Below are 15041 nucleotides of genomic sequence, written 5' to 3' on the forward strand. Positions count from 1 at the left end.
CTCTCTTCTCCCCTGGCCCGGTCATTAGTACATATAAAATCCTGAATGGACAGACAGTACATAAGACTTACGGGCAGCTTCTACCCTGCTGTTATGAGACTGTTAAATGGCCGCAGAATTATAAGCTGGACTCTTGACATCACAATCTATCTCATTATGATCTTAAACCTTATTGTCTACCTGCACTGCACTTTCTCTGAGACTTCTATAGATGTGTGGTGGAGAGTAAATTGACTGGCTGCATCACAGCCTGGTATGGAAACACTAATGCACTTGAACGGAAATTCCTACAAAAAGTAATGGATATGTCCCGGTCCAAGCTCTGCCCACCACTGAGCACATCTGCACAGAGCATTGTTGCAGGAAAGCATCATCTATCGGTAAGGACCCTGCCACCCAGGCCATGTTCTCTTCTCACCGCTGCCATCAGGAAGAATGTTCAGGAGCCTCAGAACTCACATCACCAGATTCAGGAACAGTTATTACCCCTCAACCCCTCAACCCTTGAACCAGAGGGGATAACATCATTGAACTGCTCCTACTACCAATGGAACACACACCAACTGCTGGAGGAACTGAGCTGACCAGGCAGTATCTATGGAAAAGAGTGCAACTGATGTTTTAGGCTGAGACCCTTCCTTAGGACTGGAGAAAAAAAGATGAGGAGTCAGAGTAAGACGGTGGGGGGAGGGTACCCTGATGAAATGTTGACTTTACTCTTTACTATTGATGCTGCCTGGTTTACTTAGTTTCTCCAGAATTTTGTGTGTGTTACTTGGATTTCCAGCATCTGCAGGTTTTCTCTTGTTTGTGATTAGGCTGCTACTTATGGACTCATTATCTCACGTTCTTGATATTTATTGCTTATTTTTTTTATTATTTTTATTATTGTTTCTTTCTTTTTGCATTTGAGCTGTTTGTTGTTGTTTCCACACAGGTTGACTGCTCAAGTTGGTGTGGTTGTCTTTCATTCATTCTGTTTTGGTTAATATTCAATGGATTTATTGAATATGCCCACACGGAAACGAATCTTAGAGTTGTACATTGGTGTCTTATTTTACCTAAATGCATTGTGTAATGATTTGATCTATATGAACAGTAGGCCAAGATAAGTTTTTCACTGTATTTTGGTATGCGTGACAATAATAAACCAATTCCAATATTGATTAACACACGACGTTACATTAGTTCAATAATCTGGCTTCTATCACAGAGTAGGTTTGCACTGCCATTCATAGAAATGTTTAATTGACAGAGCCTTTCATTAGCTTAACTCCATTTTTAGCTCTACTATGATGTTGAAGCTTGAAGGTTCTTAGCAATTACTCTAGTTTAAAACAAGTTCCAATCCAAGTTCAAGTTTAATTATCATTCAACCATGAATATAGCCTAATGAAACATTGTCCCTTTGGACCAAGGTGCAAAATATATTACCAACAGCACACAGCACAAATAGTATATATGATTATGGTTAGATAAAATTTCCAGTGTCTGGGTTAGCATTTATTGTTCATCAGAGATTGCATTAAAAAATAATCAGTTTCTCCAGCCCTATATGAAACAGCTGTTCATGCCGTCTGAGTTCTGTGAAAGCTGAACTTCAGAGGAACTTCATTGGCTAAAGTACTTGGGCTGACCTGTGTTTGTGCAACATATTCAGAAAATAGAAACTCCTCTGTGACAGAGCTTATATTTGCTGTTATTATTTGTTAAAGTGTATAAGTTTCATTTCACTCAAAAGGGGGACATTTCAGAAACAATAAATGTATTATTGGAGGGATGCTTTGTTAGAGAGAGGGCTCACAGGTAGCTTTGCCCTGTTCTTAAACATGCAAACACAAGAAAATCTGCAGATGCTGGAAGTTTCAGCATCACACACAAAATCCTAGTGGAACGCAGCAGGCCAGGCAGCATCTATAGGAAGAAGTACAGTCGATGTTTCGGGCCACAACCCTTCATCAGGATGGACTGATAGAAGAGATAATAAGAGATTTGAAAGTGGGAGGGGGAGGGGGAGATCCAAAATAATAGGAAAAGACAGGAGGGGGAGGGATGAATCTAAAAGTTGATTGGCAAAAGGGATACAGAGCTGGAGAAGGGAAAGGATCATGGGACGGGAGGCCTCGGGAGAAAGAAAGGGGGAGGGGAGCACCAGAGGGAGATGGAGAGACAAAACGGATACAGAGCTGCAGAAGGGGATTATTCCTCTTCCCACCGTCTCTTGTAAAAATGGCATCCCCTTCTTACAATTCCTCCATCTCCACCGCATCTGCTCTCAGGATGAGGCTTTTCATTCCAGGATGAAGGAGATGTCCTCCTTTTTTAAAGAAATGGGCTTCCCTTCCTCCACCATCAACTCTGCCCTTAAACGCATCTCTCCCGTTTTGCACACATCTGCTCTCACCCCATCCTCCCGCCACCCCACTAGGGATAGGGTTCCCCTTGTCCTCACCTGCCACACCACCAGCCTCTGGGACCAACGTATAATTCTCCGTAACTTCCACCACCCCCAATGGGATCCCACTACCAAGCACATCTTTCCCTCCACCCCTCCTTTCTGCTTTCCGCAGAGATCGCTCCCTACGCAACTCCCTTGTCCACTCGTCCCCCTCATCCCTTCCCACCAATCTCCCTCCTGGCACTTATCCTTGTAAGCTGAACAAGTGCTACACCTGCCCTTACACTTCCTCCCTCACCACCATTCAGGGCCCCAGATGGTCCTTCCAGGTGAGGTGACACTTCACCTGTGGGTCTGCTAGTGTGATATATTGCATACGGTGCTCCCGATGCAGCCTTCTATATATTGGTGAGACCTGACGCAGGCTAGGAGACAGTTTCACTGAATATCTACGCTCTGTCTGCCAGAGAAAGCAGGATCTCCAAGTGGCCACACATTTTAATTCCACGTCCAATTCCCATTCTGATATGTCAATCCATGGCCTCCTCTACTGTCAAGATGAAGCCACACTTAGGTTGGAGGAACAACACCTTATATACTGGCTGGGTAGCCTCCAACCTGATGGCATAAACATTGATTTCTCTAACTTCCATTAATGCCCCTCCTCCCCTTCTTACCCCACCCCTTATCTATCTATTTATTTATTTATTATCCTCCCCCCTTCCTTTTTTTCCTCTTTATCCTCTTTATCCATCTCACAATCACTCCTGCCTAATCTGTATCTCCCTCTACTGCTCCCCTCCCCCTTTCTTTCTCCCTAGGCCTCCTGTCCCATGATCTTCCCCCTTCTCCAGCTGTGTATCCCTTCTGCCAATCAACTTTCCAGCTCCTAGCTTCATCCCTCCGCCTCCTGTCTTCTCCTATCATTTCTGATCTTCCCCTCCACCCCCCAACTTTCAAATCTCTTCCTACCTCTTCTTTCAGTTAGTCCTGACGAAGGGTCTAGGCCCAAAACGTCAACTGTACTTCTCCCTATAGATGCTGCCTGGCCTGCTGCATTCCACCAGCATTTTGTGTGTGTGTGTTGCTTGCCCTGTTCTTGCATTATTTATGAATGATGACTACATCAGTACCTTTTGTAATCAACCTGTAGAAGATATTCAAGGTTGATGGCATTGAGTTCAAGTGGAACCCATTAATACTAATTCAGGCATTGGTTAAACTGCACTGGGAATATTGTAGGCAGTTTTGGACCCCTTATCTAAAAAAGATGTCCTGGCATTGGAGAGGCTCATAAGGATGATCACAGGAATGAAAGGGTTATGAGAAACATCTGAAGGCTCTGGGTCTGTACTTGCTGGAGTTTAGAAGAATGGGAGATGGGCATCTCATCAAAAACTATTGCATGTTGATACATCTAGATAGTGTGGATGTGGAGAACATGTTTCCAGTAGCTGGGGAGTCTTAAGACCAGAGGGCATAGCCTCAGAATAAAAGTATGTCACTTTAGAACAGAGAAGAGGAGGAATTTCTTCAGCAGAAGGTGGTAAATCTGTGGAAATCATTGCTCCAGGCAACTTTGATGATTAAGTGATTGGGTAAACTGAAACTGAAGGTTGATAGGCTCTTGATGAGTAAGGGCATCAAAGATTATGGGGAGAAGGCAGACAAATGGAGTTGAGAGGGATAAAAAATGAGCCATGATGGAATGTTGAACAGACTCAATGGGCTGAAATGTCTAATTCTGCTCCAATGTCTATGGTCGTATTACTGTAAGTGAGGGGGAGGGTTTCATTGTTGCTTGATCTTTCTGTGCAATGTCCCATTTAGATGTAAGGGAGTGAATCACACTTTTTCTGATAAATGATCACTCGAATCAATAGCCTGTAACTTCCCTTTTGGAGCTGAGCTTTTGATCCGCTTGCACAACCTGGGAGTTTCACCTTAACCATTCAGGACAGTTGCAGCGTGACGTGTACAGGCCCAATCAAGGTGGCAAGGCCCGGACCCAAGAGCAGGGAATGCACCACTGTTTGACCACTGCTGGAGTGGACTTTGAGTTGAGCCTAGGCCTGGGCCTGATAGGGAGGAGAGACCTGAGGGTTAAGCAATTTATGCACTGGGCTGAATTGAGGAGGTGGGGCCCAGACTCAAGAGTATAGTTAAGTGGGAGGGCCCGGTTCCAAGATCAAGGAATAACCCAAGCTTTGAACAATTTAAGCGCTGGGTCAGATTGAAAAGTGAGACAAGGGCCGGTTTAGCTCACTGTTCCACATGATTTACTCTTTTCTGTGCTGAACTGAGGCTGTGACCTGCAACTAACAGGCTTGTGAATCAATTGCAGTTATGACTGGCTTCACGCTGTGGACTCACTTTTGTGAACTTCAGTTGTTTGCTTGCTTTTCTTTTTTTCTGCACATTGGGCATTTGGCAATCTTTTTCATGGGTTCTATTGTGTTTCTTTCTTTTGTGGTTGCCCGTAGGAAGACAAATCTCAAGGTTGTCTACAGTATGCCACGTTTGATAATAAATGTACTTTGAACTTTGAAACATGATTTTCATGTTTATTCAACCATAATCATCAATTTGATTGAAGAAAATGAACAATTTAAATTCAGATTACAAACCTAGATTTACAGTGAATACCAGGGCTCTGAAGTGCGCAGTAGATCAAAGGGACCTGGAAATGGAATCCATAATTCCTTGAAAGTGAAATCACAGTTAGATACAGTTGTAAGGAGAGTTTTGGCACACCGGCCTTCATAAATCAGCGTATAGAATATGGTAGTTGGGATGTTATGCTAAAGCTGTACAAGATGTTGGTGAGGCCAGTTTTAGAAAATTCTGTGCAGTTCTGGTTAACTAACCAACAAAGATAATCTCAATAAACTTGAAAGGGTGCAGAGAAAATTTATGCAGATATTACCAGGAATTCAGGACTTGAGTTAGAAGGAAAGGCTGAATATGTTAGGACTTTATTCCCTGGAGTGTAGGAGAATGAAGGGAGACTTCATATAAGCAAACAACATAAGAGGGATATAGATAGGATGAATGCATGGGTGAAACTACAACTAGACGCCATAGGTTAAGGGTGAAAGGTGAAATATTTAAGGGGAATCTGAGGGAAAATTATTCACTCAGAAGGTAGAGTGAGTGTGGAATGAGATGTCTGTGTAAATGATAGATACAAATACAATTGTATGAAATTTGGATCGGTACATGGATGGGAGGGGCTTGGCATTCTTTGGTGTAGGTGCAGATAGATGAGACTAGTCAGAAGACCAAGCCTGCCCAAATCAGATGGGTGGTGGGTCTGTTTCTGTGCTGTAGTGCTCTATGACTCTATGTCAATATTTAGAAATACAAGATCATTAACAAAAAATAAAACAAAAAGTGATTCATAAATGATTAATTTATTCTTGTTATATAATATCTAAAATAGGCCCAGAAAAAATATATTATAAATATACATTTCTGAATTATTTCTAAACAGTTACTTTTAAAAATATGTTATGTTTCTATACAATAATAGTTATTATCAAAGTGCATCAAAAGTTTTGTCAGAATGTGGATAATTACAATTTTTTGACTACATGGAGAAAGTTGTCCCTGGTTACAGAGGTAGAGTGTTGAATACATGTTACGCACTACTTTGGAATTTTAGACCTATTAATTTTAATTTTAAGTTAAATCGAATACATTCCTATCCCCAGATATCTGACTGATGATAAAAGTTTAATTTATATAATTCATATGAGAAACACATAACTCACAAACCTTCAAGTGTTTCCAATGTATTCCCAGATGTTATTTAACTTTAGTCATTGTTTGTCACTGAATAGATTTAATTATGAAATACAGAAAGGAGCATATTATCCCTCTGGCCATCTTAAGTTTGTGATCTTTTGTGTTTGAAGATTTCTCATGAAGAAAGGGGATTTAATTCAATAAACATTTAGCCAGATACTCTGTTATTAGGGTGGCTTAAAAATGCAGTTAATCAGCAGCATAAAAAGATAAGACAATTTCAGACAAATTATGTTACATATATATATATATTAGTTACAGAAGTTTTGTAGATTAATCACAATTGCAATATAAATTAAAATAAATGTGAAATTAAATAATTTAAGAAATCAATATTTATTATCATTATGGCAAATTGCACGCATGCTCGGCTTTGGGCCCTCTTTGTCACTGAGAAGGGTAATACCCTGGTTTGAGAGCCACTGCCCTTTCGACCAAGTCTCAAGAGGCTTGTCACAGTGATAATGGCCATGCTTAAATGTTCCAAAGAGGAAAATGCATTAAGTCAAAAAGTGTCCTTTCCAAGAAAGTTATCAGCCTTTAGAAATCTGACCTTCTGATGTTGATGCCTTTCCAAATCATCTATGCCCAGATCATGCAGGAAACCATGTCATACTAATACCACCATGCTTGTCACCATCACATCTGGACCTGCCTCTCCCCCTAAGGCATTCTGATTTTACAAACCAGCACTTCTTTACACATCAGAGCATAGATTCCAGAAAATATTATTTTGACTACAGTGCATTCATTTCAGTTTCAAGGCAACTCAAGTTTTAATTTAGTTCAATATCACAATTTAATGTTACTAATGTATGCTATTCTACTTCAAATCCACTATGATTTGCATGATTGCCTGTAATATTCCTTGTATTCTTTATTGGAATTTCTGATGCAGGAAGTACAATCCAGCCGGGCTTTGCATCATATTGTATGATCCTTGTCTCTTCTTCTTCAAATATAATGCCAACTGGAAGATTAAAATATTAGCATGCTTTAAGTAGAGATTAATATACTGTATTATTTTAAAATTCTACTTATAAAATAAGTTTAAAGATACAGTACAGAGCTGGCCCTTCTGGCCCAATAAGCCACATTGCCCAGCAACCCACCTCTTTAGCCCTAGCCTATTCACAGGGCAATTCTGTCACATTGTCCTTCATAAGTCAGAGTATTTACAGCAATTAGGATGTTATGTTGAAGTTGTACAAGATGTTGGTGAGGCCAAATTTGGAGTATTGTGTGGAATTCTGGTTGCCTTACCTACCAGAAAGTTAACATGGTTGTGGCCTGGACTTGAGGATCTAGATTATTTACTGTGAAATGCCATCCCTTAACTTTGGTTTATTTGAAGTTGGAAACTGAATAATTGCAATGTGACCTGCAAAAACAAACACTGCAAGTGAAAGATTCTTGCAATGTGACATCAGTGAATGCTGATTCATATCATTTAAAGTTCTGGGAGGTGCTGCTGAAATATTAAGAAGAAATTATCTTTCTCTGAAAGCATAGTACTCCTTAGCTGAAGTCGAACCAGAAATTGCAGTCTCTGTCCTAATGACAGTCATCAAATTGAATGGATACATATAATTCATTACTGTGGCATGTTTCACAGGTTATACAATTCTCCTGAGTCACCATTGGTTGCTCAGGAGACAGATCAACAATGCATACAGCATCTTTACCTAAGCAATTATGAGCAAATGCATCTTGGTCCAAGTGATCTTTCATAAAAAGATCTAGACCACAGATCTGGGCTGCAGTTCATACATGACAGCTTCCAGCACCCATGCCAGAGCCCCCTTTCACTACCAGGGGTTTTCCTGACTTCTGCACAGCCTGAACATTGAGCTGAGTATTTGGGAGATGGGCGCATTGGATTTGCCTGCTTTTTTCCATTTCACGTTGAGGGTCTTGGCTGGAAAAGTTAACTGCCAGTTTCCCTCTACAGATGCTGCCTGACCAGCTGGTTCTCCAACATAATGCATAACTCTCAATGGATAAAGAAAAATGGAGGGTTAAGAGCTGTGTTAGGGGTTAGATTGATCATGGAATAGGCTTATATAAATCTACACAATATCGTAGGCCAAAAGCCTGTTCTACTGTATGTTTTATGATGGAATTCACTGAATGTGACAAGTGAAGTTAATGTCAAAACTTGATTTTGATCCAGATAACCTCCTCAAGCCTGGAGAGATTGTTATTAAGCTGAGGCTTTAAAAGGTATTGGCCAGACCACACTTGGAGTATTGTGAGCAGTTTTAGGCCCCTTATCTAAGAAATGATTTGCTGGCATTGGAGAGGGTCTAGAAGAAGTTCAGAAGAATGAACCTGGGATTAAAAGTGTAAATGTATGACAATCATTTGACAGCTCTGGACCTGTACTCACTGGAGTTTAAAATGGGGGGGGGGGGGATCTCATTGACACTTATCGAATATTGAAACGCCGAGATAGACTGGACATGGAGAGACCATCTCCAATAGTGGGTGTCTAGGACCAAGGGGGCACAACCTCAGAATATAAAGATGTCACTTTAGAACAGATGAGGAGAAATTTCTTTAGTCAGCTGATGTTAAATCTATGGATTAATTGCCACAGATGGATGTGGAGGCCAGTTTATTAGATATATTTAAAGCATAGGTTGATAGGTTCTTGAGCAGAAAGGGCATCAATGGTTACAGGGAGAAGACAGGAGAATATGGTTGAGTGGGAAAATAAATTAGCCACGACCGAATGATGAAGCAGACTCAATGGGCCGAATGGCTTAATTCTGCTCCTATGTCCTACGGTCTCCTAGACCCATCTGTATGCCAGGTTCAATCAGGGTATGTAAAAGGTTATACATCTACATGCTTGCACAGAACCTGGACCCTGGAGATGGTGGGGTCTTCATTTGTTTTTAATGTTAAAGCTGAGCAGGTCATTAATGTGACTATTGCCTTAATAACTCAGGTTCTTCCTCCACCCATACCTGCCTCATGTTTGAGTTATTTTCTCACTTTAAAAAAAATTAAATTAAATTTTTTAAGTTTCTGCACTACAACAGAAAAAAACACCAACAAAATGAATTTATAGAGTGCTAAACAAACGTGTCTAATGTACAATTCATAACAATACAGAAAAAGCACCCAAAAATGAAATCATATAAAGTTAGTATCCTCCCCACCCTCCCACTACAAAACTCCAAGCCAACCATTACAATGTAAAGAAAAGTTAATCAGGGCTTTTGTCACCACAGAGCTGTAAATATAAGAAAAAGTATAATGCCTACTACCTAAACTATAATGTATTTCACAATAAAAAAACAGTAAAACTTAATCAGAAAAAAAAGCTGAAAGTAAGGGATTGTGGTACAATAAATGGATAAACCATTAATCTAAAGAGGAATTATGAAAATATTCAAGAAAAGGTCCCCACACCTGTGAAACTTTATGTCCGAATTAAGAAGTGAATAATGAATCTTTTCAAGGTCTAAACAGGACATAATATTGCCCAAGATGGGTGGCAATGGAGTTGAACTCTAGTAAGGATTTTTCCATTTCTGCACTTCCTTGTCATTTGCCTAGACTAATTGTTAATCCTCTTATTAGACATACTTTGAAAATATGGGCTCAGTTCAGAAGATATAATGGCCTTCATGATTTCTCTCTTTCTAGTCCTATTTTACATAACCATCTTTTTTGACCTTCTATGCAAGACTTAACATTTCATGACTGGTACAGGGCATTAGGTGCTTTGAAGATTTTTCATTCATAATCGTTCTGCAACTTTTGAACGACTCTCTGCAAAGTTTAACCTACCTAATACTCATCCCTTTAGATATCTTCAAATTAGACATTTTATTAACCCTTTAATATCAGACTTTCCTGAGATGCCCAAGAAAAACGTTGTGGACTTGTCTCTTTCTATAAACCCATGGGGTAAAGGTTTAAAATGTACTATTCAGGATAAGTTTACAACCTTGAGGCATAACCCTTATATAAAATCAGAACTGCCTGGGAGCATGATTTAAATATTTCTCTGTCCAATGAGGTTTGGGATTCAATTCTTAAATCAGTTAATTCAACCTCTTTATGTGCTCACCACTGCCTTTTGCAGTTCAAGGTTGTACAAAGGGTTCATATGTCTAAAACTAAATTATCGCAGTTCTATCCTGATATTAGTCCCTTTTGTGATAGTGTAAAGTGGGCGAGGCTTCTCTTATTCATATGTATTGGGCCTGTCCTAGTTCGGAGAAATTTTGGAGAGATGTTTTTTTAAACTTTATCCCATATTCTTAATTGCCATTTAGAACCTAACCCTCTGATAGCTCTTTTTGGCACCTTGGATGAAGTAGACATACATTTGAGTCCGACTAAACGTCGAACATTATCTTTTGCATCTCTTTTGGCTAGATGGTTAGTTCTTCTTTGGTGGAGAGATGTTGCCCCACCCACTCATGCTCAATGGCTTAAAGATATTTTCTCATTTATGATGTGCATTTCTAGATTTTCGCATTAAAGTGAGTGACACTGTACAATACTGAAACATCAGATGAACTTACCAGTAAGCAAAGGAGGATAATGAGAAATAGAAAGAACAGAATTCCCAGCACAATAAGTACAATTCCCCAGTCTGGTATTTCTGTTGTGTCTGAAGAGACAGGGGCTTCAGCTTCTGCATGAAGAAAAGACAAAGCAAGCTCATCAAACTCAAGTACATAATGTAAATTCTTCAATACGAGGCATAGACTGATTAGGTAGCACAATTTTTCAATATCCTACCAAAAGCAAGAGTGCTCAGCATGAAGGATACTTTCAAAAGACGATGACTCAAGAAGGCAACATCCATCATTAAGGACCCCCATTACTCAGCGCATGTCCTCTTTTCATTGCTACCATCAAGGAGGACTGGACACACACTCAGCGTTTCAGGAACAGCTTCTCCTATTCCCTCCCCCCACTATCAAATTTCTGAATAGACGATGAACCTATGAACACTACCTCACTATTTCTGTTTGCTCTTTTTGCATTACTTACTTTATTTATTTATTGTGATTGATGTTTTTTTAATTATGTATTACCAAGTGCATTTCATGACATATGTCAGTGATATTTATCCTGATTCTGATTCTCAAGGACCCTGATTTCAGGCGAGAGGAAAGAGTCACAAAGGATTCCAGAGGGTAAGTTTTGTTCTGACATTTGTTCTTACATTTTGTTCAAAATCTGTCTGGAATTTGTTGGCAAAGGATGTGGGGGAATCAGAAGCAAAGACTATATTGAAGTTGCATTTAGACAGATGCTTAAATATACAGGATGTAGAAGAAGAAACTCACACAAAATGCTGGAGAACTCAGCACATCAGGCAGCACCTATGGACAGGAATAAACTCAATATTTCAGACAGAGATCCCTCACCAGGACTGCAAAAGAAGGGGGTGGATGCCAGAATAAGAATGGGGGGGAGGGGAAAGAGTACAAACTAGAAACTGAAAGGTGAATCCAGGAGGATAGAAGAGGGGGGGATGAAATAAGAAGCTAGGAGGTGATGGGTGGAAAAGGTAAAGGGCTGGAGAAGAAGCATTCTAATTAGAGAGGAGAATGGACCATGGGAGGAAGTATTCCAGAGTGGGAAATTGAAAAAGAGGGGGAAAAATTACCAGAATTGGAGAAATTGATGTTCAACCATCATCTTGGAGGCTACCACATGGATGCGGCCCTTATGTAGGCAAATGAGATTAGACAGACAAAATCCTTAGCATGGCATGGTGGGTCCAAGGGCCTTTTTCTGTGTTGTATACCTCTGTAACTCTAACTTAAATTGATGGGCGGTGTTTGGTCTGATTAGGAAATGGCTATGGAACTAGGTTGTGGATTTCTGTAACATGTGTTTACTTTGGGACCACTGCAGTGAAAAAGGATTAGAAACCAACACTGCAGCAACAATGGATCAATCCTGATTCTCAAAGTGGGTCCATAGATTCAGAGGTTTACCCTATATATTGATAGATAGTTAGAAATTTCGGTTCATCCTTTATTAGGTGAATATGTTAAATAGCTGCTCTGCTTCACCTTAACTCGAGAAAGTGTCACAAAAACAAACCCATATTATCTTAACTTTAAGAAATCTCTGTTGTGGATTTTTTTCTTGTTTTAAAAACCTTACTAGTGAAGCATGTGTTCACAGCTGGTGGCTGCTGCAGTCTCATTGGTGACTTGCCGTGGGGGCAGGGGTCAGTGCCGATGAAGTGACCTCTATGTCCACATGTAGGCTGCGACACAGTTGTGAGAAATTGGGAATGGGGGAAAGGGGACAAACAGAGTGGGATAGGGAAAGAGGGGACATTTGTGGTTCTACTGTCTTACTTGTGTGGTCTGGTTAGTTTTATGCTGTGACTGGGTGGTCCCAGCTCATTCACCAGGGGTCACATCTCAGAAATACAGCTGACATGTTTTCCTTATAATTCTTGCCTGTCTGCAGAACGCAGCAGTTTGAAGTCATTGTTGAGATCAGTGAAGATGAATACACCTTTCACTTTCTTAAACGTACATTTAATTGCTGAGATTCTGCAAAATCATTTGTTTCTGTTGGTAAGTCAGAAACGTGCTGTACACAGATCGGTTTTGTTACCATGAGCGTGCGATGACATCAGCAATAGGTGAACGGCAGCGGTAAGGGTGGGAATTTAACAGGAAATGTGTCCAACCACTTCAAATGTTACAAAATACATTCTTTTGCACTTTTGTAAAGGCACAGGAAATTGTATATACAACTCATGGACAAGTGAACAAAAAAAGATTTCCTGATAGTAAATCACAAAGGTAAGACTGATTTGTCTGAGATTCCATGAGAAAATTCACATTTAAAACGTGCTGTTGAAATTTAGTCAAAATTTGAAATGATAATTCCAAATAATTCTGCACATTGTATTACTGAAGACATTGTTCCAAACTGGTTAGCTTCTAGGCCAGAAAATGGCAAACTCACTCAAGTTATATCAGTATCTGCCTGCTAAACTCTGCTGAGATAAAGATTTGCTGATGAAAGGGAAGTCCGTATTGTAGAAATCGCACCTGCTCTAGCACGTGGTCTATATACCCTTAAAGAACTTCTGCCTTATTATTATGGTGAAGTATTAAATCAGAATAGCTGGATTTCTTGATAATCCCATTCTGAGATGAAGCAATGTTGATTATAATATTGATTATAATAACTTTACACAAGCCGATTATTTATTGCTTTAACAATTCACAAGCTGATTTCAATTCATAATTGTAATTTGCCTGAGCTCAAATTGAAGATGCCTCTCTCCCACCCATTAGAGATATTTATCATGAATGCTGCATACACAGGGCCGTTAGCATTGTCAGCGATCCCTCCCATCCATCCAGCAATCTCTTTGACCCCTACCATTAGGCAGGAGGTACCAAAGCAACTGGATAAGAACGGTCAGGATGGGAAATAGCTTCTTACCCCAGGCCATAATACTACTGAACTCCCTGCTACCACACAGGTCTTACCACGTATAGTGCAGTGAGAGCACTATGCTGTTTATTTTTTAACTTATATTTAAATTCAACTTATTATTTGTGAATTTACTTGTGGTAATATTACTTTTTGTGTTGCATGTAAGTTATATGTACTGTGCTGTGCGTCTTGCTGGGGAGAGACCCTGTTTTGTTGGGTGGTATATGTGTATACAATTGAATGACAATGTACTGAACTTGAACTTAAAAAACCTAACAAAATCATCAACGTGGAAAGATGGAAAATTCAGAAATAATGAACATGGATGTTGATACTTTACCCACTGACAAGCTGTCCTTTCGCAACAGGTAGGTGCCTCCAAGCAAGTGTGTTCCACTCGTTCCTCTGTCAAATTCTGCTTTGACTTTTTCAGCTATCACTGACCCATTGGTAGCAGTCGGGTTGAAGTAACACATGCAGGTACATTTAATGGATCCCAATCTATTGGGTGAAAAGAATAACATCAGTTGTAAAAGGACCAACACACACAAAATGCTGGAGGAACTCAGCAGGCCAGGCAGCATCTATGGAGAGGAATATACAGTCGAGGTTTCAGGTCAACACCCTTCATCAGGATTGGAAAGGAAGGGGGATGATGCCAGAATAAGAAGGTGGGGGGGGGGGGAAGGAAGTGGATGGAGGACAAGCTAGAAGGATCAACATGTACAAAAGCTGGATGACCTCAGCAGGTCGGGCAGCATCCGTTGAAATGAGCAGTCAATGACGCTGCCCGACCTGTTGAGTTCATCCAGCTCTTGTATGTGTTGATTTGACCACAGCATCTGTAGTGTATTTTGTGCAAGCTAGAAGGAGATAGGTGAAGCCAAGTTTGTGGGGAGGGGTGAGATAGTAAGAAACTGAGAGTTAATAGGTGGAAAAGCCAAAGGGCTGGAGAAGAAAGATTCTGATAGGAGAGAAGAGTGGATCATGGGAGAAAGGGAAAGAAGGGGACATGATAGGCAGGTGAGGATAAGATGGGAAATTTAAGAAGAGGGAAGGGGGAGGAGGGAGTTGTAAAATGAAAAGGACCTATCTGAGGCTTAAGCATATATATATATAAAATTCCAGTGCAAAATCAAGTAAAACAGGAGCAGAATTAGATCATTCAGCCCACAGAGTTTGCTCTGTCATTCCATCATGATTTATTATCACTTTCAAACCTATCCTCCTGCCTTCCTTCCATAACCTTTGACACCCTGACTAATCAAAAACCTAACCCCCTCCACTTTAAATATAACTAATGACCTAGTCTCAACAGCTGTAACTACCTGTTGCAAATATTGAATTTTAATCAAAGCAACTCATTAAGTATATTATTAAAAATATG

General features: G+C 40.1%; 1 protein-coding gene across 1 annotated transcript in view; it reads right to left on the reverse strand.

The window, feature by feature from the left end:
• Positions 1–5027: 5027 nt before the first annotated feature.
• The window catches only part of LOC132405958 (mucin-16-like), a 37406-nt gene continuing 27392 nt past the window's right edge, over positions 5028–15041 (reverse strand). The window contains exons 22-24 of the mRNA XM_059990994.1: positions 13995–14155; positions 10750–10862; positions 5028–7175 (exon numbers count right to left, since the gene is read on the reverse strand). Of these exons, the coding sequence (XP_059846977.1) occupies positions 7083–7175; positions 10750–10862; positions 13995–14155 (367 nt within the window). The 3' untranslated portion in view covers positions 5028–7082. The remainder of the gene's footprint in view (positions 7176–10749; positions 10863–13994; positions 14156–15041) is intronic.

This window comes from Hypanus sabinus, chromosome 16 (assembly GCF_030144855.1).
Source record: "Hypanus sabinus isolate sHypSab1 chromosome 16, sHypSab1.hap1, whole genome shotgun sequence".
In the NCBI taxonomy this organism is placed as follows: domain Eukaryota; kingdom Metazoa; phylum Chordata; class Chondrichthyes; order Myliobatiformes; family Dasyatidae; genus Hypanus; species Hypanus sabinus.